The 27,315-nt window shown below is 37.6% G+C and overlaps 1 protein-coding gene across 6 annotated transcripts in view; it reads left to right on the forward strand.

The window, feature by feature from the left end:
• The window catches only part of LOC137241336 (apoptosis-resistant E3 ubiquitin protein ligase 1), a 236,233-nt gene that overhangs the window by 69,621 nt on the left and 139,297 nt on the right, over window positions 1–27,315 (forward strand). Inside the window, exon 2 of one of the 6 annotated variants that reach the window (XM_067768836.1) lies at window positions 3,040–3,219. The exons of the other annotated variants lie outside the window; for them this stretch is intronic. Coding sequence (XP_067624937.1) covers window positions 3,201–3,219 — 19 coding nt within the window. The 5' untranslated portion in view covers window positions 3,040–3,200. The remainder of the gene's footprint in view (window positions 1–3,039; window positions 3,220–27,315) is intronic. 6 annotated transcript variants of the gene reach the window in all.

Here is a 27,315-nt window from a genome sequence, read left to right on the forward strand (position 1 = left end):
TTTTCAAAAAAGCAGAATTTTGATCCCAACCCAATGAAAACTATTTCTTATTCTATGGATCTGCTTATTGACATAATTTCTAAAACTTTTATATTGTGTTTCTACTATACTATCATTAGGTCGGGTTTTCCACTTACGATACAATTTGTCTCTGTTATTGCATAGCGTCTCTAAATCTCTAGTCATCCAGTCATTTCGTATTCTTTGCTTTTTACTTTTTGTTTGCGAGCACAGTTTTCATAAATTTTTTTAAACATGGAGTTTATATTTAACAAAAGAGCATCACTCCAGTTTTCGATGCAAATCTGTTTTTTTTATTTTTGCGGTATCTAAAACATTCAAGGGGGATATAGCGCTTTTTGCATTGGTTATGTGATGTTGCGTAGATATTCCAAACACTAATGAATAGTGGTCTGTTATATTGCATTCAACAGTGACAGATTCTGTATCAGCATTATTACATTTTACAAATATATGGTCGATACAAGTACTTGTCCCTCGCTTAATATCAACTCTTGTACAGTCTGTTATTACTCTTTCCATACCGAGTGAAGAGAGCATATCTAAATACAAAGTAACAATATCACTGTCTGTGTTAAGTGTATTGATATTAATATCTCCTATTATTATTTTGCATTCTTCATTACTTAACTTTCGTAGAACGCTTTCAAGTCCGTTTACAACAGTGCGTACGTTGCTATGCGGATGCCATTAGATGGCATGCAAAGTGTATGCAAATTGGTTGTTAGGTTAGGTTAGGTTGAACTGGCCGGTCCATGAGGACCTCACATAGACTGATTGAGTCCGTAGTGTTACCAGAAGTTTGTTTTAACGACCAAACTGAAAAACCTTATCAAAAACCAAGACCTATGTTATAAAATAACTCCGTCCTCTTGGCAAATACTAGAAGCTTCCTAGGACTTAAGCCACTTGCTGCTACTAGATCTGACAGCTGTATCACTCCTAATAGCTGGAGCCTTAGCCTGGCAAGTGCAGGGCACGAGCACAGAACGTGCTCGATCGTTTCCTCCTACAACCCGCACTTCCTACATCTGCTATCACTGACCAAGCCTAGTTTAAAGGCATGAGACGCCAGAAGGCAGTGTCCAGTCAGAACACCCGTCATGAGTCTACAGTCCTCTCTTTTTAATGATAGGAGCAACTGTGTTAGTCTAAGGTTGTAAGACCTACACATAATCTTCGACACTTTACAGCCCCGCGCTTGGACCAACGCCTTTCCTGCTTGGGCGATCATGTGCACCTGTCGCCTTCGCTTAATCTCGCCCAGTCTAATTGGGACGTCTACGGAGCAACCTTCAAGGGATGCGCCCTTTTTAGCTAGTTCGTCCGCTTTTTCATACCCATCTATTCATATATGCCCTGGGACCCAATATAGATGCATGCTTCTCCCTGTCCCGATTCTCTCCAGAGACTGCTTACACTCTAACACGCATTTAGATGCTGTGCTGTGCCTTAAGCTATTCTCATCCAGGGTTTCTACTGCTTTTGTTACGACTAATATTTCCGCTTGGAAAACGCTACAGTAATCCGGCAGTCTGTATGATCTGCTTATTTCCGGATCAACACAGTACACCGCAGACCCTACTCCTTCCACTACTTTGGAACCATATGTGTTTTTGTTGTTAGTTTCGAAAATTTTGATTTGATTAACCTGAATTATATTGCATGTGATTGGTTTATATATTTGCATAGTTAATTGGTGCTATCGAATTGAGAAAGGCTATGTGATATCTTTTTCAACAGATTGTCATTTGTTTATATATTTGCACAGTTAATTGGTGCTATTGAATTGAGAAAGGCTATGTGATACGTTCACAATAAGTAGAAACTTCTAGATATCAGGAAATGGGCACAACTATGATACAAAAAATGTAGGTAGTTCCATATAGTGTGACGTTAGCCACTTGACTTTTGCGGGGACAATGACCAAAAAAAAAGCTACCAGATTGAAAAATGTTACGAATTTTTCTAATTTTGATGGGTTTCATAATAACGGATACGACTTAATTACTATCATAGTTATTTTAAAAACAAAGAAAAAAAAGCCGCATGCGTTGGAAATATTTTACTACGAAATATCAGCCTAAAAGAGAAGGTTTTTAATAAGTTTTTCGAGCTCCCGAAAATTGCTTTGGTGGAAGAAAAATGTCTTGAAGTGCAAAGCAAGGGAATATATATAGCCTTCTTAAGTGTCCGTACGTTTGCCCAGAACATGTTGACAAAACATACACGTTTGTCAACTGATTGCCTAAGGAGGTCCTTATAAACCGACACCACAATTTCTAAAGAGTTTAGCATACTTAAATGCAATTTTTATGAAGAATGGTGATAAATTGGCTACAAGTCAACATTTTTTATTTATTGTACAATTCAAGCGTAGCGCTGGAGGAGGGAATTGTTAAACCATTTTGTAGGGAGAACATTTGCCCAGTGGCTCTGCAGGCAAGCCACTAGTTATGAGAGTTGTTTTGCCCGTTGTACCAGGATTCACCTTGGGGAAAGCCCCGCCTAAACACATTCTGTACCCGTTTAGCATTGACATGGATGTAGTGTCCCACAAACGTAACAAATTAAGCACCTACCACTCACTGCAGACTTTGGATGCACACTTTTTTCAACATGCCTTGAGAAATATCCACTGTAGAGGCATCCCAGCCAGCATTTTTTGAAAATTTTGATCAAAAAATATTTAAATATCATACCCCAAGATGATTAAAAACGTTCAAATTTAAAAGCATTTTCTGTTCGAAAATTAACGTATCGTCGGGAGAAAAATGTACGATAAATGTGATTATTCTTGAATAATCATTTATGATTCCTATTTCGAAAGGCTTTTTATTCATATTTGATATCATTGTAAAATTGAGCTTGAATAGTTTTAGAGTAATATTAGACTGCTTTTCACAGTCATTTTCTGATCATATTCGTGAATATATTTCAATCGTTTTGGTTGCGATTTTTGCATCATTTTTGAATGCCATTATAATGCATTTATTCTTCATATCTCATTCAAAATAGGATACTACATAATAATCTCATTTCATCAAGGGAAGAAAGCATGCGAAAGTGAGCTTTTCGAACCACAGCTAACTTGCGAACAAACTTGACCGATTTACACCTGAGACTACAACAGCCAACATCATTATCGTCTGCATCTTAAAATACGGATACGATACGGGATGTTGAAGCCGTATCCAGGTATGTCAAGATAGTTTCACTTACCTGGGGTTCAAATAGCTCACAACATATGTATTGACCAATCATGTATTTTCTGGGAAGCTGAAGGGGAGAAATGGTTGGGGAAATCTTCTTTCATGAGCAGCATTACATTAATTTTGTCTTGAAGAGTATCTTTTGCATAAATAATAAAATTTTTATATATTTTTTCTTAGCTTCATGATTGAAAAAATATGTGTATGTGAAAAAAATAAAAATTTTTAATGAAAAGTAAAATTTCAACAAGTATAAAATTCATTATTCAGTCAACAAATATATTCATAAAAGATTCAGAAAGCTGAATGAAAAGTGATTATAAAATTTGTATCACCTAAACACATTTGATTCAAATATGATTCCAAAATGTGATTGGAAAACTTTATTCAGTTTTTGATCATCAAAGATAAGCATATTTGATTATTCTTATTGTTGGTTTCATGAAATATTAAAACTTAATCATTAAAGGACTTCAAAAATGATTCCAAAAAGTGATCGAAAAATGCTTTTTAGTTTTTCATCATCAAAAGTATTCATATTTGATTATTTCTTTTGTTCAATTGTATGATAACTCATTATTTAGTCAGAAAGAGTAATCAAATTGTATTGATATGTATGGAAATTCAAAATTGAATCACCTAAATGCTGAGTGGGATGATAATAGGGCCATGCTAAAACAACAGGTTTTTTCGTGTATTTTTTTCTGTCTAGTAGTCAAGCTGCCATAAAGATATGAGCCATTAACCAATGTATGCACAAAATCGTGCTAAAGCATATTATTATTGTCTCAGATGACCATTGCGTTTTCATCCTGAAGGAAATGTTCATCCCATAAAACCACAATTTCGCCTTAAACAGCAACGCTTCTAGCAAAACAACAGACATTATGAAACTTGAAAAATCCCCAAATACGTCAAAAAAATGTTGAGTGTAACTACCTTCTTTTTTATACACTTCCCAGTGTCCGATTGAGCTGAAATTTTGCACACATATATAACTCCGATGACAATGCAATATTACTTTGCGAGAATTCGACAAATTAATCGATAACTGAGTTATCGGTAAAGATTTGTGTTCACAAGGGAATAAAAGCCTAAGTCCTTTGTTTAGAGGGATGGTGAATAACCTACAGCGGCTCAAGAACGAGGTAACTTCGCTTTGTTTGTTGTGTATACAACGAACGTAGGAGCTAAGCTGTTATTCCTCAATGTTGCATACTCTTCTGCGCACTTGATTTTGTTTTACAGATTTAATCCACAGACAAGAGATCTGCAATGTGTAGTTGTAAACTGAACGCGACATAGGTAAAGTCACAATAAAATATGATTTTAAGTTAGGTAGCACTGTTTGACACAATTTTATATGTGCTCTCTGTCAAAAATGCTTCAACTAACTTAGTCACATTTTATTTCGATTATGAATATGCCCCAAAATATTCGCATCATGATATAAAAAATTGTGTACTCATACTCATTCAGGGTTATTTAAATATAGCGATTCGTATCAGTAATTTGGTTGAGGGTCTTTTTCATCCTGACACCGCGTTGAAAGCGAAAGATCTGAGAACCGAAGATGCTGATATCCGAAGTGAAGCCACTTTTGGCAAACACATTCGATATGTTTTCTCGAAAATCTCTATATTCATATGTATGTATGTATTTAACGTTTTGTTGTTGCAAGATATGCACATATATACAAATTCATTTGAATGGGTTGAACAAAGCATGGGGCGCATTCTAAAAGCACAACTGCTGACGAAGTTGATTAGTGATAACTTCTTCGAACGCACAGTTGCAACTTTACGACAAATTAGTGAGCATAAAAATTTTCCGCTCTATTCACTCAACGTTTTTATCGATTGGTTGTTGACAGTTGGCTCAACGTATCGTTTCAAAAGCACAATTTCTTTCACTCAGCTGATAACTGATTATTAGCAAGATCAATTAATTGATGGAACAAAAAACAATGATCAGATTGATGTTAATAATATAATACACTCAGACATTAACAAAATAGGAGGTCTTCCAAAAGAACTAGAAATATTTGTTGGTGCTAAAGTTATGTTGAGATCTTACGTTGACGTTGCTAAGGGACTTGTAAATGGAGCAATAGGTCACATCACTGAAATTATATGGCCATATTACAGACGTGCTCAACTATACCATAACGATATCATCGGTTCGCGTAGACTTTGGTAACGATGACGTTCACATAATACAGCCTAAATCAGTTCAATTTCCTTCTAAATTTAATCACGGCACAGCTGAAAGAAGAATGCTCCCGATTGTCTTGTCGTGGGCTTCAACTGTGCACAAAAAGCAGGGAACTACTGTAGATCGTGCTGTTATTTATCTAGGCTGCAAATTGTTTGCTGCTGGTCAAGCTTATGTGGCTTTAAGCCGAGTTAGGTCTTTAGAAGAATCGAAGAACTGGATTGTTCAAAGTTGACTTCGAAGAAACCTTGCAGTGTTGATGCATTAAAAGAAATGGATAGGATGATAAACGTTACAAATAACTAAGTAAAGATTACATCACTAATTTAAGCAATATTTTACCCTACTAAAAATTTAAAAAAATTGATATTTAAATTAAATTTAATAAAAAATCTTTTCTAAGAACACGCTTCTATTGTTAATAAAACGAATTAAAAAGTAAAAAATAAAATGAAAGAAAAAAAACTTTTTTAAAAATATGTTTTTATTATTGGTTAATAAAATTAACTAAAAAGTAAAAAATAAATTGACTGTAAAGAAATATAACACTTTATAAATTCACTAGTGGACCCGGCAGACGTTGTTCTGCCGTAAATTTGGCCTATCTCCATACATTTTAATAATCTTTTTCCGTCTAACTCTGGCTCTCCGGTCCACGTTTCGGCCTATATCTCGCGACTCTGTACGTTACCAAGCCTATGTAGTAACCACCCGCGTGAGGTATACGCAACTTGTGTGAAAGTTTGAACAAAATCGACTGACGCATCTCTTCAAACACCGGCGACCAAATAACACACATTTTAGCTTTTCTTTTTATATATGTATATAGATTTTTATTTTTCACACTTCACTATAAAATTAAAACGAAATGCAGATTACGTTGCTTTTGAAATTCGGCTTAAAAATTGCACATGGAACAACTAAAGACTCTCCTGAATTAAAAAAAATGTCATAGTACCTCTAAATCGCGGCCCCCTCAGAAACCCCGGGTCCGGGGTTTATTAAAAGGGGAGCTTTTATTAAGCTGTGAAAGTAGAAAAAATTTCGTCAAAAGGGCAAACAAATTTTTTTTTTTTAACCAGCATAATGTACGAGCTTGTCTCAGCGCTTCTGAGTACAAGTCATGTGGGTATATACGTATGTATATATATGTTGTGACCCGGCCTATGAAACGGTGGCTTATGACTAAAAAAAAAATAATGCAAAAGAAAAACTACTAAGAAACTGAAGAAATGCATTGTTTATCTTTAACAGCTGTTTCTTTTTTGAGTCATAAGCCACCTTTTCATAGGCCGGGTCACATATGTATAATATATTTGCCGGTAAACTGTGGTGTACCAACGATACCTTTTGTTTGCCGTGCCAATGCATTTGATCTATTGACAAAGTAAATGTATGCAAATATGTTACCTATAGATAAAACTATATATTTAAAAGAAAAACAGTAGTAGTAGTGTTTAAAAGAATTTTTAATAATAATAATTTTTCTTTGGGAAGACAAAATTTAAAAAGATAGAAGTAACAAGTAAAGAAGGTTAAGTTCGGGTGTAACCGAACATTATATACTCAGTTGAGAGCTATGGTGACAACATAAGGCAAAATAACCATGTAGGAAAATGAACCGAGGGAAACCCTGGAATGTGTTTGTTTGACACGTGTGTCAAATGAAAGACATTAAAGAGTATTTTATGAGGGAGTGGGCCATAGTTCTATAGGTGGATGCCATTTAGGGATATCGCCATAAAGGTGGATCAGGGTTGACTCTAGAATTTGTTTGCACGATATGGGTATCAAATTAAAGGTAGTAATGAGTATTTTAAAAGGGAGTAATCCTTAGTTCCATAGGAGGACGCCGTTTCGAGATATCGCCATAAAGGTGGACCAGGGGTGACCTTAGAATTTGTTTGTACAATATGGGTATCAAAAGAAAGGTGTTAATGAGTATTTTAAAGGGAGTGATCCTTATTTCCATAGGTGGACGCCGTTTCGAGATATCGCCATAAAGGTGGACCAGGGGTGACCCTAGAATTTGTTTGTACGATATGGGTATCAAATTAAAGGTATTAATGAGGGTTTTAAAAGGGAGTGGTGGTAGTTGTATAGGTGGTCGCCTTTTCAGAGATATCGCCATAAAGGTGGACCAGGGGTGACTCGAGAATGCGTTTGTACAATATGGGTATCAAACGAAAGGTGTTAATGAGTATTATAAAAGGGAGTGGGCTATAGTTCTATAGGTGGAAGCCGTTTCGAAATATCGCCATAAAGGTGGACGAGGGGTGACCCTAGAATGTGTTTGTACGATATGGTTATAAAATTAAAGGTATTAATGAGGGTTTTAAAAGAGAGTGGTGGTCGAGTTATCGCCATAAAGGTGGACCAGGGGTGGCTCTAGAATGCGTTTGTACAATATGGGTATCAAAAGAAAGGTGTTAATGAGTATTTTAAAAGGGAGTGGGCCTTAGTTCTATGGGTGGACGCCTTTTCGAGGTATCGCAACTTAGACTTTGTTTGTACGATATGGGTATCAAATGAAAGGTGTTAATGAGTATTTTTAAAAGGGAGTGGGTATTCGTTCTATGGGTGGTCGCTTTTTCGAGATACCGCCATAAAGGTGGACCAGGGGTGACTCTAGAATATGTTTGTACGATATGGGTATCAAATGAAAGGTGTTAATGAGTATTTTAAAAAGGCGTGGGGCTTAGTTGTATAGGTGGACGCCTTTTCGAGATATCGCCATAAAGGTGGACCAGGGGTGACTCTAGAATGTGTTTGTACGATATTGGTATCAAATTAAAGGTATTAATAAGAGTTTTAAAAGGGAGTGGTGGTAGTTGTATATGTGAAGGCGTTTTCCAAATATCGACCAAAATGTGGACCAGGGTGACCCAGAACATCATCTGTTAGATACCGCTAATTTATTTATATATGTAATACCTGCCAAGATTTCAAGGGTTTTTTATTTCGCACTGCAGAAATTTTTCATTTTCTTCTACTTAATATGGTAGGAGTAATGAATTATCGCACTTTTTCGGTTTTCCGAAATTTTCGATATCGAAAAAGTGGGCGTGGTTATAGTCCGATATCGTTCATTTTAAATAGCGATCTGAGATGAGTGCTCAGGAACCTACATACCAAATTTCATCAAGATACCTCAAAATTCACTCAAGTTATCGTGCTAACGGATGGACGGACGGACATGGCTCAATCAAATTTTTTTCGATCCTGATGATTTTGATATATGGAATTCTATATCTATCTCGATTCCTTTATACCTGTACAACCAACCGTTATCCAGTCAAACTTAATATACTCTGTGAGCTCTGCTCAACTGAGTATAAAAATTGGTAAGAGTGTTTGCCACATAACGGATGATCTTCTGTGGTTGCTTCCTTCTATTATGTAGTTAGATATGATCCTGCACTTACTTTGTTGAGGGTGGGTTTTTGGCTTATGCAGGAAAATGACATTTTTTGCCGTTTAGGCTATATGATGATGTATTATATACCAGGGTCCAGATCTATAGATCGGAGGTTTATATAAAATTGGGAAAATTTCCGGTCCGTATTTAAATCGGAGAGAATATATATATGAGTGTATATATATTTGGTAACAAAGTACTTACTCAGAAAATTTGTGGCATCAACTGTACCTTGTTTTACCCATTGGTTTAACTACTTTTCACTATACAACTACTTCTGCTGTAGCAGCAACTGAATCTACCCAATGTACTGTATATAATACGCTCAGAAATCTTGCTTTTTAGAACAATGTCAATTTTCAACCGATGATGACTATAATCATCTTATTCTATACGCCTCAATTTTAATTTGAAATGACCGTTTTCATCTAGGAAAACCTCGCCTTTTAGAGAGGTCATAATTTTAGATAATAGGATTCTTTGTATTCAGTTAAGTTAGATAGCATATACATATATGGGGCCCGCAAAGAAAAATAATATTAGTGTAATCCCCACAAAGTAGACAACGTTGATAAGAAAATTAATCTTACATTAATTCCCTTTAGACTACAAAACATTGATTGGAAAAAATAAGTTTACATAACAATGTAAGCCTTTAAAGTAGTAGATGCGTGTAGTTGGGTAGTTTTAGCAAACTAAATTATGCTAGTGCGCGGTGAGCTGTGCTTCTTGCGCTTGGCCGCACTGGCCGGGTGTTGCCAGACGGAGGGGGCGGACTTAGTCCGAAAATTGGATCATGTCTTCAACATGCTCCCCCGCCCGAAGCGTTGATGGGTTAAAGGCGGCATCAACCCTGTCCAGGGCCGCCCGTGCCTCTTCGGCTAATTTACGGAGCTGGTCATCCTTTTGGCGAGTCGATCGGCTTTGCACCGCTCTCTGTCGTTCTGCGCGCGGGCTCGTGGGGTTGCCCTATCTCGGCGTCGACTATCGTTGTGCTGGCGTCCCGCGTTGTTATCATGTCGAGCCCAGTGCAGCAACGTGCGATGGCCGAGGGAGCATTTTCGGCAGCTGCTCTGGGAGTCGCACGATCCAGTGGTGTGCGAAATGGTGAAGCAGTTGAGGCAGTGCCGGTGGGTTTTCGCACACTGGTATCTCTCCTCGGGCTGCATCGCTAAAAATTTCCGGCACTGTCTCAACTCGTGTCGTTGACCACAGGGGCGACACTTTGGTCCCTCGGTTGTTCTGCGGGTCCTGTAAAGACAAGAAAAGGAAAGTACATATTTCTCAAAAAATGGGTTAGAAAAATACGTTGCTGAGGGTAGCTTATATGTCTTTCCAGATTGCTAGGGGCATGAAGCAGAGGGTACCAGAAGTTGGGTTAGCACTGCTAGGCAGTTGGTAGCACACACAGTTTGGCAATATTCCGGGTTATTAGTCCGTTTTGGGTTTTGAGTTCCACAACTCGAACATGGTTATCCGATCCAGGATGTAAGGTGATTACCCGCCCCAAACGCCATTCGTTCGGGGGTAGTAAATCATCCTTTACCACGACTAAATCTCCAACTTGAATATTGCGTTGAGGGCATTTCCATTTGTACCGCTTGTGCAGGTCCTTGAGGTACTCGTTCTTCCATCGTCTGCTGAACTGTTGGTGAAGCACTTTCAGTTTCTGTTATTGACCAGGGTGAGATGCTCGGCAGTTGTCTCCGGCAATGACAAGAGTGGCGCGACACGTAGGAAATGACCTGGGGTTAGGAATAGGGGATCGATTGGATCTTCGGACATAGGGGAGAGCGGTCGGTAGTTGAGGACCGCCTCTATGCGTACTAAGAGGGTAGTGAGCTCTTCGAAGGAAAATTTCTTCCTGCTACCTTTATAAAGTGTATCTTGAAACTTTTCACGGCCGCTTCCCATAGACCACCCATGTGTGGAGCGTATGGTGGGATGAATTTCTATGAGAATCCGTGAGTTGCATACTTTTTGGCGACATCTGTAGCGACTTCCTTGAGGAATGTGGTGAATTCCCTTTGTAGTACGCGTTATGCGCCGACGAACGTTTTTCCGTTGTCAGAAAACGTCTGATTGGGTAGGCCCCGGCGGTCAGCGAATCGGGCAAAGGCTGCGTTGAAGGCGTTCGTTGTGAGGTCAGAGCACACTTTTAAATGAACAGCCTTAGTGGAAAAACAGACGAACACACGAACATATGCTTTCACATACGAAGCTCGGAGAAGGGGACAAGTTTTTACCATAAATGGTCCAGCAAAGTCGACTCCTGTTGTATGGAAGGGTAGGGAATATGTTGACCTCTCGCGTGGCAAAGCTGCCATTATCTGCGTTTTCATCTGCTGTTTGTAGATGGTGCAGGTTTTGCAGTGTAAGATGAGCTTTTTGACCTTTTGCTTCAAACCTGGAATGTGGTACTGTTGCTGTACCATTCGGATCATAAGCTATTTTTCGGCGTGCAGCAGGTTCGAACGGAGGAAGTCACACAGAAGAGAACAAAATCGAGAGTTTTCGGGTATGATAATTGGGTGCCGCTCATTAAAGCTACATGTGGCATAGGCTAATCTTCCGGAAACTCGCATGATTCCTGAATCATCTAACATAGGATTTAATGTCAGAAGGGTGTTCTTTTAATGTAAGGGTTCTGACGTTTGAAGCAACTCTATCATGTCTCCGTAATAATTCCGCTGAGTTTGAATAGATTTTGATTTTGACATCATTCACTTCGGCGTGGGTGAGGTTGAGCGTGGCTGGAACTTTCAGTGTCTTTGCTTTCTGGATAAACCGCAACATATAGGCCACGACTCTTAGTGGTCGAGAAAACGATGAAAAACGGTCGAGTATATCTCTATTTTCTTCCTGCATGGTGTGGAATACCTCCACATGTCGTTGTTCGGGGAAGATGGGTGGTGAGATATACCCTTTGGCTGCGAAGTTGATGGATTGATGAGCCAATTAGGTCCTTCCCACCATAATGGACATTCGACCAAGTCCTGTGGCTTGCAGCCTCGAGTTCCCAAATCCGGTGGGTTATCATTGCTGGAAACGTATCTCCAACTGGCGTTGTCAACGTTTTTAATAATTTCCGATGTCCTGTTGGCGACGTTCGTTTTCCAGGTATGGGGTGGTTTTCTAACCATGCCAGTACGATGGCAGAATAGCACCAGAGAATGAGTTCGTGTTGGCGTAGATTCAGCTCACTTCGCAGCTGTTTCACTAATGTGGAGAGTAAAACTGCTCCACAGAGTTCCAACCGTCGAAGACTTACGGTTTGAAGGGGTGCTACTTTGCTTTTAGCAGCTAGCAAATAGGATGAAAACTTAGTTTCATGGGTTTGTATTGGTAAGTATTTACAGGCACAAAATGCTTTTTCCGAAGCATCTGAAAATCCATGCAGCTGGATTAGTTTATCGGGGGAATACTGTACCCACCTAGGGATTTTAATTTCTCTGATTTGGGGTAAATTTTCATAAATTGAAGTGCATTTTTGGAGAGCCCCGGGCCTCCAATGGATAGCCATCCTGCGGGGTCAAACAGTTTCGCAACTGCTGATAAAATCTGCCTTTTTGTAGTCGTGTTTTCTGCTGAATGTGGAAGATACGTATAGGCGAAGGTGGCGGTTAGCGCGTTCCACTGAATTCCAAGGGTTTTTGTGGAACTCGAATCGTGGAATTTAAGAAAATCGACGTCTAGCAAATCAGGGTGGGGAACAGGTGCCAAAATTTCAGGGTGATTTGCCGACATCTTTCTCAATGGGAACCTTGCCGATTTTAAGGCTTCGATAACTTGAGTCATGGAGTTCAAAGTGGACTGTATATTATGACCGCCTGACAAAATATCCCCAACATACGTTTCATTTAATGAAATGTTTTTAGCAAGCGGATATTTGTCTTCACAGTCGTGGGCGAGTTGGTGTAGGGTTCAAATTGCCAAATACGGCGCGCAATTTACACCAAAGTTAACTGTTTTCAGTCGAAAATCTTCTCCTGGCAGAGTTGGGTGTTTCCGAAAAACAATGAAAATTTTTATCGTCTTCAGGGATGAGTATTTGGCGATACATTTTCTCAATATCGGCGTTAAAAACAAACTTATAAAGTCTCCATTTAAGTATCACGAACCTTAAATCATTTTGTAGTGTGGGGCCTGTATGGAGAACGTCGTTCAACGAGTTGCCAGAATGTAACATTTTTGATGCGTTGAAGACGACTCGCACTTTTGTGGTTTTGCTGTCGGGTTTTATGACAGCATGATGGGGTAGATAAAATGATAGATATTTACTATCTCTAATTATCTCTTGTTAGGAGGCGGGTTCCATGTATCTATGGTTTATAATTAATATAAAAAATTTTTTTGTAAATCCAACAATCTATCCAAATATGGATATTTACTTTCTTGCACAAAAGCGCGCCATCTTTGGACAAATTATGTAAGTGCTCTAAGACACAAACCTACATAAGCGGACGCGCTACACGGTGAAAGATTAAAACATGGTTTCCCATTGTTGCCACTTACCTATAATACCCTCTATCAAAATCCTAAAAAGTTGTTCCAAAATAATTTGTAGCGTACCAAAAAATCTTAAATAGAAATAATTTTGGCCGGCCCATTTTTTGTGGTAAATTTCACTAAGACGTAAATACATAAGTCTTTTTTTTAACAGATTCTTTGTTTTTATACTCAGTTGAACAGAGCTCACAGCCCACTTTTAAAAGAAGGTAATTTAAAAGTTTTGCAAAGCTGTAATTTGGCAGTCGTTGAAGATATCATGATGAAATTTGCAGGAACGTTACTCCTATTACTATATGTATGCCTAACAAAAATTATCAAAATCGGAGAACGACCACGCCCACTTTAAAAAAAAATTTTTTAAAGTCAAATTTTAACAAAAAATTCAATATCTTTACAGTATATAAGTAAATTATGTCAACATTCTATTTTCTGCGAAAAAGGGCGAAATCGGTTGAAGCCACGCCCAGTTTTTATACACAGTTGACCGTCTGTTCTTCCGCTCGTCCGTTAAAAGGATAAATTGAGCAAAAATCGATATATCTTTACTAAACTCAGTTAACGTACTTATCTGAACTCACTTTGTATTTGTATAAAAAATGGCCGATATTCGACTATGACCACGCCCACTTTTTCGATATCGAAAATTACGAAAAATGAAAAAAATGCCATAATTCTATACTAAATACGAAAAAAGGGATGAAACATGGTAATTGGATTGGTTTATTGACGCAAAATATAACTTTAGAAAAAAACTTTGTAAAATAGGTGTGACAGATGATGTTCTGGGTCACCCTGGTCCACATTTTCGTCGGTATCTCGAAAACGCCTTCACATATGCAACTACCACCACTCCCTTTTAAAACCCTCATTAATACCTTTAATTTGATACCCATATCGTACAAACACATTACAGAGTCACCCCTGGTCCACCTTTATGGCGACATCCCTAAATGGCGTCCACCTATAGAACTATGGCCCACTCCCTCTTAAAATACTCCTTAATACGTTCCATTTGATACACATGTCATACAAACACATTCCAGGATTACCCTAGGTTCATTTTCATACAGGCTGATTTTCCCTTATTTTGTTTCCATAGCTCTCAACTGAGTATGTAATGTTCGGTTACACCAGAACTTAGCCTTCCTTACTTGTTTATTTTAGTTGTTTTCAAAAAAACATGAAATCGCAAATAATGAGTTAACTTTTGTTGAAACCAAATAATTTATTTATAAAAATTAATGGAAAATTTGCCCGAAAATGTTTTTGCCTTTGCAGATTTAATCCTCATTTTAGATAAAGTACGTCTAGTACTGAACAAAAAAAAAAGTTACAAAAATATAACATTACATTTTTTATATTGCCTTTTATGCTAATTTATTTTATTTCTTATTTTACTTTATTATATATTCTCTTATTTCAAATTGGTTTATTATTATTTAAATGCAACTTGACTGAATCGGAAAGTTTCACGTTGTATATTAAACGAAGCAAAAGAAAAAAACGTCCCAACAACCCGGCAACCGGCATCATAGCGGCCGTATTGCATAGGCAGTATGTATATTAAAGTTATGAAATTAATTTTATTTTAGTAAATATGTTTGCGTGAATACCTTCAATGTTTTCGTTTGTTTTCCTTTCTTTCTAATTTATTCTGCTTTGTTATATCTTAGTATTTTATATGGAACTATTTGTTCACTTCACTTAATTTTTTCGCAATTTAAGTACTTTATTTTTTTTTTCTTCAATTAAATATTTTTTTAGTAAACTCTGCCTTCTTTCTCATTACATAATTTTTTATATTTTTGTTTTATTTTTTATGAAGGTATCCTCTATTCTACTCGAGTTTTTGTTTTGTGTCACACTTACATATTAGATATGTATTTATACAAAATTAAACGGGTGGCGTGAAATAGGCTAAATTCCTTTAGCACATTTCTTCGTTTTTAACTAAAAGTTCGTGTTTTTTGAATTATGACACTATTGAAGTAAATGGGCGAAATATGTATATGTGTGATATAGGCCTACTGGGGAACCGAGCACCCAAAACTAACTTCGGTAGCGCGCCAACGGGGACCTTCCGGGTGGTTTAGAAAAACCTATTTTTTAATTCAATTTCAAGTAATTTCACCATAATTCTATGTCAATTTAATTTGATTTTACATAATTTTTATATTTTTGTTTAAGGGGCTCCATACCAAAACGTTATAATTACATGTGAAAAGTTTGTAGAAAATTTAAGAAAATACAATCAAAAAGTACAGTCTTAGATCAAATTCAAAATTTTAAAGAAAAAGTTAAGTAAGTTAGACCAGTTTGCTATATTTCCAACACTTGATGCATAGACTGAGTTGAAAAAAATACAAGTTGGTCGAATTTCGACCACAGGCGATACTAGTTTGAATAATTTGAAGAAGCGCAATTTTCTGTTTTTTAAAGACGTCAGCACCATATTTGGACTGGTTCGGTAGACACACGTTTTCGCTTAGGTATGTGTTTTTCCAAAATACCGTAAATGGTGGTATAAAAGTCAGAAACATTTTTGTCAATATCTACACCGTATTTTGGCCAAGCCAATGTTGATAAAGTTTGATTAAATTTACTAAAATTAGCCTTCGCAAAGTCAAATCTGAAACTAGAGTCGTATTTAGTAGCAATGCTACTCGGAGGATTTCTTTCGAATTCCTATGCTATTTCCAGGGAAGGATGGTAAGGGTTGTTGTTGTTGTTGTTGTAGCAATGTTTCGCCCCACCAAATAGCTGCGACCGATCACAAATTGTCATCAATATCCTCTAACGGGAGTTCAAGGAAACTTGCTGTTTCGACAGGGGTGGACCATAATGAAAGGGGTGTTAGAGGCGTTGGTTTCACATTACAATTAAAGAGATGGTTGGTGTCATGTGGGGACACATTACAAGCGGGGCATACATTTTGTATGTCGGGGTTGATTCTGGATATGTAAGAGTTTAACCTGTTACAGTATCCAGAACGAAGTTGAGCCAGAGTGACTCGCGTTTCCCTGGGGAGTATGCGTTCCTCTTCCGCAAGTCTTGGGTACTGTTCCCCGAGTACTGAATTCACCGGGCAATTCCCGGCATAAAGATCCGACACCTGTTTGTGGAGATCACTAAGGACCTGCTTGTGTTTTTTTGCTTCATACGGCTGAGTTCTCAGGTGCCGTATTTCCTCAAAATGCTTACGGAGATGACTCCTTAAGTCCCTAGGCGGTGCTGGCTCATCAATCAGATGTCTGTTGGGATGCCCAGGTTTCTGGGTATTCAACAGGAACTCTTTGGTTAGCATCTCATTTCTCTCCCTGATGGGGAGTATTCTCGCCTCATTTTGTAGATGGTGTTCTGGGGACATAAGAAGACAGCCCGTGGCGGTTCTGAGCGCAGTATTTTGGCAGGCCTGTAGCTTCTTCCAGTGGGTAGTTTTTAGGCTTGGCGACCATATAGGGGACGCGTAGTACGCAAACGGCTGGCCAATTGCTTTGTATGTGGTAATGAGCGTTTCTTTGTCTTTTCCCTAAGTACTGCCAGCAAAGGGATTTGAGGATTTTATTACGGCTCTGGATTTTCGGAACAATTGCGGCTGCGTGCTCACCAAAATGTAGATCCTGATCAAACTTCACACCCAAGATTTTGGGGTGTAGGACAGTCGGTAGCCTAGTGCCATCGACGTGGATGTTCAAAATGGTCGACATCTGGGACGTCCAGGTTGTAAATAGGGACGCGGATGATTTTGTCGGTGATAATGCCAGGTTTCGCTAGGCGAAAAAACTAGAGAGATCAGGGAGGTATCCGTTTATTCTGTTGCAAAGCTCATCAATCTGTGGGCCCGGGCCTGTGGCCATTATTGTGCAGTCATCGTCGTAAGATACGATAGTAACTCCTTCCGGTGGCGAAGGTAGTTTTGATATGTAAAAATTAAACAAAAGTGGGGATAGGACACCACCCTGAGGCACCCCTTGTTTAATTCTTCTTGGCTTTGATATTTCGTTCCTGAATTGCACCGATGCCTGCCGACCACCCAGATAATTTGCGGTCCACCTTTTAAGGCATGGGGGAAGGGTAGACCCTTCCAAGTCTTGCAGTAACGTGCCGTGGTTGAACGTATCAAAAGCTTTTGATAGGTCTAGCGCTACGAGTACTGTTCTATGGTGGGGCTTCTGATTTAAACCACAATTTATCTGGGTGCTAATGGCATTTAGCGCGGTGGTGGTGCTATGGAGTTTTCTAAAGCCATGCTGATGACAGGCTAGCTGCAAATTTGCTTTGAAGTGGGGGAGCAAAATGGCTTCAAGCGTCTTGGCTACTGGCGATAGGAGAGATATCGGGCGATATGACTCTCCTATATTAGCTGGTTTCCCAGGCTTTAGTAGCGGTACCACCTTGGCCATTTCCATTTTTCGGGTATGACAAAGGTGGAAAGAGACAGGTTGAAGACATGTGCTATATATTTGAAACCCTCTTTCCCTAGGCTTTTAAGCATCGGCATGGCTATGCAGTCTGGGCCCACTGCTTTGGATAGTTTAGCATGACCGATGGCATCCTCAACCTCTTTGGCGGTGATCGTAATTGGTGACGCGCTGAACTTATGTTTACGTGCGTGTCTGTTGGCCCTCCGTCTATTTTTGTCGACCGTAGAATGCATTATGTATTGTCGGCAGAAAGCGCTCGCGCATTTTTTCGCATCCAACAGCACTTTGTCGCCAAAGGCGATGGAAACTTTGTCATTGTGCCTAGACGGATTCGATAGGGACTTTACAGTGGACCAAAGTTTACCTACACCGGCAGAGAGGTAAGGGTCTTCAGGTACAGTAAGAGGTTCACCCCGGCTTAGAGTACATTTTGATGTATCGTCAACAAATACCAAATCAAGGATCCTCCCGAACATGTTAGGAATTATATTTATCTGTTTAAGGCAAGGTTCAGTTATTTCGGCTAAAAATTCGTTGTTGGACAGTTTTGAAGAAATATGTACAATATCCTGGTCAGATATGGTCCATAATACATGCGGGAGATTAAAGTCACCCGTGACTATCATCGAATCAATGGGCTTCAACATTGAATTAATAATTTTGAGCAGGAAAATCTGATCCATATACACCGAAGGATCAGCAGATGATAAGTCAATATTACAAAATGGCGTCGCATTTGACAATACTCGCCCTCATCAAATTAAGTGCTGCTTCTTGACTTACCTGCAGGTATTAATTTTTTCAGTGTCATACAAATTACTACACTAATGCCATTCTGAAAGGAAATGGAAAATGCATCCTCAGAGTATCACATTTTCCACAACTAAGGAATATGGAAACATACTGCTGACGTCATTGAGATGATTTACGATTTGGAACAATATCATGAAGTTGCGGATGAGTATCTGGTAGGCTTGTAATACGAAAACTTGGGATTGATGGTATACGGTCCCAATACCCAACATTTATTTATGTAAACCAAACGTTGAGGTAGGCTAATTGAGCAGAAAGAGATGGATGGTGGGTGTAAAAATATATAGCGGCAGAGGTTTTACAGCATAGATACTTCAAGAAATCATAACTTATGGAATTACCTGATGGCAAACAAAAGACGGTAGCTTATCAGAGTTTTATTTTAAACAGCCAACGCTGGAAACGTTAAGACAAACATGAAACACTCCCAGTCATATGATCAACCCTGACAGACAGTGTTCTGGCGCTCTCTATCTACCCACCTGCTTCTTCTCTGTCTAGCCCTCTTCCCATTTTATTTGCTCCCCCTCCGCATTTTCTTTTCAAGCATAACTTTCACTCAATCTTATAATTATTTTTTTTATCTTCTTTTACTACTTTGTCTTAAACCATTCCCCGGATTCTTATTTTTGCTTGCACTCTCCTTCTTCCTCTTTTTCTTTGTACTTTTTGTCGTCTCTCCAACGTCAACTACTTTCCGTGCCATTTTCCCTGTTTTCTTTTCTCTTTCCTTTCATGTCCTCGTTTCCAATGTGGTGATCTATCGAGTTTGGCTTTTTTCCGCACTTTACATTACTAAGGTAAAAAAAAAGCAGCAATATAGTCTTAAAAATTTTCCCTCCCACTACTTTAAAATTCATTACCGAATTATAATGCCTGTCAATTTTTATACCTTTCATGAAAATGAAATGATATATTAACTTTGTCGCGAATCTCAAAATTGTAAGGCCTTAAAGGAAAATAGATAGACCCACCAATAATATGATCAGAATGAAGAGCTGGGTTGATTTAGCCATGTCCGTATTTCCGTCTGTCGGTTTGTATGCAAACTAGTCCCTCAATTTTTGAGATATATTGATAAAATTTGGTGAGCGGGTATATTTAGTTGTCCGATTTGACATTTGTCAGAACCTGATAACTATAGCATATATCCCCCAACCGGTTTTTCAGAAAAGAAGATTTTTGTCATATCTTCCTCATATCTTCCCCGATTTATCAGAGACGAAACTTTTCGTAATTACTGCCCCATTTTAACACCGAATTCTTACGTATATAGCATATATTGTTGTCTTAAAAATAGAGATCGGTGGTATATATATTATATACCTCATATAAACTGTCATTTCTGCCCCCCTTTTTAACGGCTACAAGCTTCAAATTTCATCAAAAAATTACGTTTACGTCATATATTGTTGAGATAAAGGATTCATGGTCATAGCTATTTCACGCAGACCACAAAAAAGTTAAACTTTGCATCCTCACTCAAAGAACCTATATGTATATGCATGTATGTATATTTAAACGGTTTTTTATTTTATATTTATCTTGAAAATCGCTTAGGTATGTACATCTGTTCACTATATATTTTATATCTTATACGCCCGATTATTTGGATATTACGAAGGGGATAAGATTATTGTTCAGCCCCATTCATGAAATGTATGAAGTCTTCGACACAGACGAAGACAGTCCCGTCCTTATTGGTTTCTTGTTGTTTTATTGAATTCAGCTGTCTGGTTTTACAGCGTCATTGGCTGGAGAGTGATGCAATAAACTATACAGGTCAAGTCAAAGTTTTTTTGAAATATGAAGTAACGCACAGGAAAATACCGTCTGTCCTTTTGTGAGAGGGTTTATTTCTTTTTATACTTAGCTGAGCAGAGCTCACAGAGTATATTAACTTTGTTCCCATAACGGTAATCCGTAACGGCATAAACTAATCGAGATAGATATTTACTTCTATATATCAAAATGATCTGGGCGAAAAAAGAAATTTATTTAGCCATGTCCGTCCGTCCGTAAACACGATAACTTGAGTAAATTTTGAGGTATCTTGATGAAATTTGGTATGTAGGTTCCTGGGCACTCATCTCAGATAGCTATTTAAAATGAACAAAATCAGACAATAACCACGTCCACTTTTTCGATATCGAAAATTTCGAAAAACCCAAAAAGTGCGATAATTCGTTACCAAAGACATATAAAGCGATGAAACTTGGTAGGTGGGTTGACCTTATGACGTAGAATAGAAAATTAATTAAATTTTGGACAATGGGCGTGGCATTCAAAGTTGGCTTCTTTTGAAAGAAGGTAATTTGAAAGTTTTGCAAGGGGTAATTTGGCAGTCGTTAAAGATATCATGATGAAATTTGGCAAGAGCGTTACTCCTATCCCTATATCTGTGCTAAGTAAATATTAGCAAAATCGAATGGCGAACACGCCCACTTTAAAAAAAATTTTTAAGTCAAATTATAACAAGAAATTTAATATCTTTACAGTATATAAGTAAATTATGTCAACATTCAACTCCAGTAATGATATGGTGCAACAAAATACAAAAATAAAAGTGATCCGCCCTTTTTCATATAATTTGTTCATAATACTTTTATTGCCATAAGGCCAACAAAAATTAATCAATCCTTGTGAAATTTGGTAGCGGCATAGATTATATGACGGTTATTGTTTTCTGTGAATATGGGCGAAATCGGTTGAATCCACGCCCAGTTTTTATACACAGTTGACCGTCTGTCCTTCCGCTCGGCCCTTAACACGATAACTTGAGCAAAAATCGATATATCTTTACTAAACTAGTTCACGTACTTATCTGAACTCACTTTATCTCGGTATAAAAAATGGCCGCAATCCGACTATAACCACGCCCACTTTTTCGATATCGAAAATTACGAAAAATGAAAAAAAATGCCATAATTCTATACCAAATACGAAAGAAGGGATGAAATATGGTTATGGATTGGTTTATTGACGCAAAATATAACTTTAGAAAAAACTTTGTAAAATGGGTGTGACACCTTCCATATTAAGTAGAATAAAATTAAAAAGTTCTGCAGGGCGAAATCAAAAGCCCTCGGAATCTTGGCAGGAATACTGTTCGTGGTATTACATATATAAATAAATTAGCTGTACCCGACAGATGATGTTCTGGGTCACCCTGGTCCACATTTTGGTCGATATCTCGAAAACGCCTTCACATATACAACTAAGGGCCACTCCCTTTTAAAACCCTCATTAATACCTTTAATTTGATACCCATATCGTACAAACACATTCCAGAGTCACCCCTGGTCCACCCTTATGGCGATATCTCGAAAAGGCGTCCACTTATAGAAGTAAGGCCCACTCCCATTTAAAATACTCATTAACACCTTTCGTTTGATACCCATATGGCGATATCTCGAAAAGGCGTCAACCTATAGAACTAGGGCCCACTCCCTTTTAAAATACTCATTAACACCTTTCATTTGATACCCATATCGTACAAACAAATTCTAGAGTCACCCCTAGTCCACCTTTATGGCGGTATCTCGAAAGGGCGTTTACCTTTAGAACTAAGGCCCACTCCCTTTAAAAATACTCATTAACACCTTTCATTTGATACCCATATGGTACAAACAAATTCTAGAGTCACCTCTGGTCCACCTTTATGGCGATATCTCGAAAAGGTGTCCACCCATAGAACTAGGGCCCACTCCCTTTTAAAATACTCATTAACACCTTTCATTTGATTCCAATATCGTACAAACACATTCTAGAGTCACCCCTGGTCCACCTTTATGGCGATATCTCGAAAAGGTCTCCATCTATAGAACTAGGGCCCACTCACTTTTAAAATACTCATTAACACTTTTCGTTTGATTCCAATATCGTACAAACACATTCTAGAGTCACCCCTGGTCCACCATTATGGCGATATCTCGAAAAGGCGTCGACCTATAGAACAAAGGCCCACTACCTTTTAAAACACTCATTAATACCTTTAATTTGATACCCATATCGTACAAACAAATTCTAGGGTCACCCCTGGTCCACCTTTATGGCGATATCTCGAAAAGGTGTCCACCTATAGAACTAGGGCCCACTCCCTTTTATAATACTCATCAACACCTTTCATTTGATACCCATATCGTACAAACAAATTCTAGAGTCACCCCTGGTCCACCTTTATGGCGATATCTCGAAAAGGTGTCCACCTGTAGAACTAGGGCCCACTCCCTTTTAAAATACTCATTAACACCTTTCTTTTTGTACCCATATCGTACAAACAAATTCTAGAGTCACCCCTGGTCCACCATTATGGCGATATCTCGAAAAGGCATCGACCTATAGAACTAATGCCCACTCCCTTTTAAAATACTCATTAACACCTTTCATTTGATACCCATATCGTACAAACAAATTCTAGAGTCACCCCTGGTCCACCTTTATGGCGATATCTCGAAAAGGTGTCCACCTATAGAACTAGGGCCCACTCCCTTTAAAAATACTCATTAACACCTTTCGTTTGATACCCATATGGCGATATCTCGTAAAGGCGTCCACCTATAGAACTAAGACCCACTCCCTTTAAAAATACTCATTAACACCTTTCATTTTATACCCATATCGCACAAACAAATTCTAGAGTCACCCGTGGTCCACCTTTATGGCGATATCCCAAAAGGTGTCCACCTATATAAATAGGGCCCACTACCTTTTAAAATACTCATTAACACCTTTAATTTGATTCCAATATCGTACAAACACATTCTAGAGTCACCCCTGGTCCATCATTATGGCGATATCTTGAAAAGGCGTCGACCTATAGAACTATGGCCCACTTCCTTTTAAAATGCTCTTTAATACCTTCCATTTGATACCCATGTCATACAAACACATTCCAGGGTTACCCTAGGTTCATTTTCGTACATGGTGATTTTCCCTGATTTTGTCTCCAAAGCTCTCAGCTGAGTATGTAATATTCGGTTACACCAGAATTTAGCCTTCCTTACTTGTTCCTAAGAGAAAATGGAAAACTTTTAGTCAAAGAAACTGAGTGGCTCGATCTTAAGAGTATCGCATTGCCCACAACTAACTATGGAAACATACACTATCCGGAACAATAATCACGAAGTTGCAGATGAGTATCGTGGAATGAGGATTGTATTACGAAAACTCGATATTGACGGTATAATGCCCTGCACTGTTAAAAGTTTGAACCTAAATATGATTTTTTTTTGTGCTACATATATATATGACAAAACCAAATTAGTTTCAAATATAGATTATTCCGGTCATCCCAAAATGCGTGCACAGAACTGGGTTTAAATTTGAAACTAGAGATGTCTACGCCTACAGTTATAAATACTAATTTCATTCAACCCTTGCCCACCATTCTTCCGTAAATCTTTCCGCTTCGCCTCCTACTCTTCCCGCTCTTACTCTTATCCAAGTTTAACTCTTACTATTACTTTTAATCTTATCCTTATTCTTAATTTTTCTGTTAACCTTACTTTGTTTCAAACCATTACCCTTATTCTTACTTTAACTCTGGCACTCTATGTTTCTCCTGTTCTCTTTACTTTTCTGACTTTCCTCCAACTTATTCTACTTTTTCTTCCTATTGCCTCTGTTTTCTCTTTTCTTTCATTTCCCCGTTTTCAATGAGGAGATATATCGAGTTTGCATTTTTTCCGCACATTACATTACTAAGGTAGTAAGAAACTAGAAAAATAGTAACAAATATTTTCCCTTCCCACTACTTTAAAACTCATTACCGAATTATGAGCGGCGTAAAATTTTTGTTGTTGTACTCATGGCGGAGCGATATAAGGTGGCAGCATGGTGACATACCTACACACATAAATACAAATTCCATGTACTTTGTTTTTGTAAATTCGATGGAAAAATGTCAAAATCGTACTGCGCCGGAAGTTGATGTATCAAATCAAATAAAAAAAGTTAATAATCAGCTGTCCCATGCTGCCACCTTGTATCGTTCCGCCATGGTTGTACTATTGACTTCACCTGTCTGGTTTCATTGCGTCATGGGTTGTAGAAAAGAAATACTAAATTTAGAAAATATCATAGACAACTTTTCCAAAATATTGAAAACTGTGTACGGATTTCTGCAAAATCCGCGAATCGAAATCCGGCATTGGGATAAGTTGGTATGGTGAATAAATAAGCTCAGTATATCGTAAATATACTTCCTATGAATATGTTTTTGTTAATGTGTTATGTGTTCATATTGAACCCATATAAAATGTTATTAAATTTCCATAAAGCACACAAACTTCCATCCTGCTTCTAATGAGTAAGTAACAGCTATTCAGAACTACCTGCAGGATACAAGCTATTTATTTATTTAGCTGAGAAAGTATCCCCTACTAATTAGGCTCCCACCCAAAGCAACGCAAAAGTGGAAATGGTCAAACTTTTGCAATTAACTAACGTCTGATGATATTGCAAATTTAATGAGCTTTAACATCAGGCGGCTAAATTTGAGATGATTATAGAATGGAAGTAAAAACTTATATGACCCAGTAGGAATACCATTTTTAAAACGTGATAAAGTGTTAATAGGTTTAAACTTATAATTTCTTTAATCCAATTCTATTGACCCACACTGTTAAAAGTTTGATTTTAAAGTATTCACCGGTGTAAGAAATTTGTCAAACCTGAACTAGAAATCCCTCAATTTACTGCTACATTTTTTAATTTTATTTGATTTAAAATACTTTACTGAATAATAAGTCTCGTTTAAAATACAAACTTTACTGAGTAATAAGTCTAAATTCGTCAACTGGTCTTAAAAAACTAAATAATTTTAAAAATCTAAAAATAGACACTTCCGGTTTTGAAAATTAGTGCGTTGAACTGGGTTTCAATTTTTAAATAGAAAAATCTAGTGGGAGATGGCCTGGTCGAACTGCTCCGAATTGCAGCTGATTGCTCTACCTACTGAGCTATCACATCATCTGTGTAACAAAACATATTGTTACGAATATTAGCAAAACTAAGGGGTGCTGCTATCTCTAAGCCGATGCTAAGCAGTGACGTGAATTCACATCAATAACTCAATCATTATGTATCTACATAAACGAAACAATAATTGCGTCTACACATATGTACCATGTACGTATACGAGCAGCGGAGAATCAATGCACAAACACATGCATACATCTGAGATACTCCTGAAAGTATGCAATGAGAGAAGCTATAAAATCGTGCAATTGTAGTTACAGCTGAGAAGTTTTAGAGCTGATGGACTAGAAGATTCTGGCAATGGAAACGCCTAGAAGATGCAACGTTGAAATCAGAGAGTATAAAAGGCAGCAAATGTAGAGTCGCTGGAATTCAGTTTGAGTTGAGCTATCAAGAGTTTCGATTAGGACGCTATCTAGCGAGCCATAGCAGTATTATTTTGAAATTCAGATTTGATTTAAGCACGCTATCTCTTGGGCAGTAGAAGTGTTATTGTGAAGTACTTTAATAAAGGCCATTTTTCCATTATTCAATATTGGAGTTATTTATTCAACAGTTTAGTGATACGAACTTAGCAGAATGGCAAATAAGAGGGTTTGCAAGTAAATTCGTTACAATATGATAATATCTTATAAGTATAACAGAATTTTTCGAAAAAAATCTATGGATTGCACTTTTTTTTTCAGAAATACAAATTTTCATTTTTAGGTTTTCAGCAATGAATTTAAACTCTTGGGTTTTGTTAGTTAACCAAAAATGTATACAAGTTTCTATTTTTAGATTTTTAAACTTTTTGGGTTTGGTTTTAAAACAATTCTGAGATTTTAGTCGTGTTGTTCAAAGAAGTTTAAAATTTAAACCCGATAAAATTAAAAAAAAACAGAGTAGTAAATTGAGAGGGTTTGAATTTAGGTAAATAAAATAGGTTTGAAAAATTTCCTAAACCAATGAATGGTCTAAAATTTAAACTCAAATTTCTAACAATGTATTAAAAGTTTACAACGGGTGTTTGTACACATTACCTATACGCTGGTTCGCAGTAGGCAGACTTAAATATAAATTTTCCCTACATACCAGTTGGTCAAGTTTATAAGTTTTCCTCATGAGCTTTTTTGACATTTGGCGATTTTTTAAAGCTTTTTGCTCTCTTTTCTTTCTTCTATTTCTCTGCTATCCTTTTTCGTAACTTTCTCCAAATACAATTCGTTAAACTTTTGTGTGAGTGCATATAAAATCAATGGAAAAAGGACTTTACAGCTTAGTTGTGTTTTTACCTTTCGTAGCGCGTTGTTTGTTCCTTCGTTTATTCAGTGTGCGGTGAACGTTTGTGCGTTGGCTTGTGTTTTTGTTTTTGTGTGTGTTTAGATGTTCAATATCTGACTCACCAGTTTTTCTTTATAATAGCCATGGATTATAGAAGACTTGGAAGAAAATATGAATTCGTGATTTATGTGTAGTAAACATATCACTTTTTTAAATAAATTGAAAAGAAGTGTCAAACTTGTGTGGTGTTTTTTGTTGCTTTATGAAATTATGAGTGTTTTATTTAACCTATTTACTTAACTGCATATTGTACAATAGTTATCAACTTTACCTATGGGTAATTACTATCTGCCATCCTTCGGGCTTGAGTTTCTTAGAGTTAAATGAGCTTTGCAAGTGTATATCAGTACCAACAAAAAAAATAGTTCAGTTCGTATACGAGATATATTTGTACTAG

The sequence above is a fragment of the Eurosta solidaginis genome, chromosome 2, assembly GCF_040869045.1.
Source record: "Eurosta solidaginis isolate ZX-2024a chromosome 2, ASM4086904v1, whole genome shotgun sequence".
Lineage (NCBI taxonomy): Eukaryota > Metazoa > Arthropoda > Insecta > Diptera > Tephritidae > Eurosta > Eurosta solidaginis.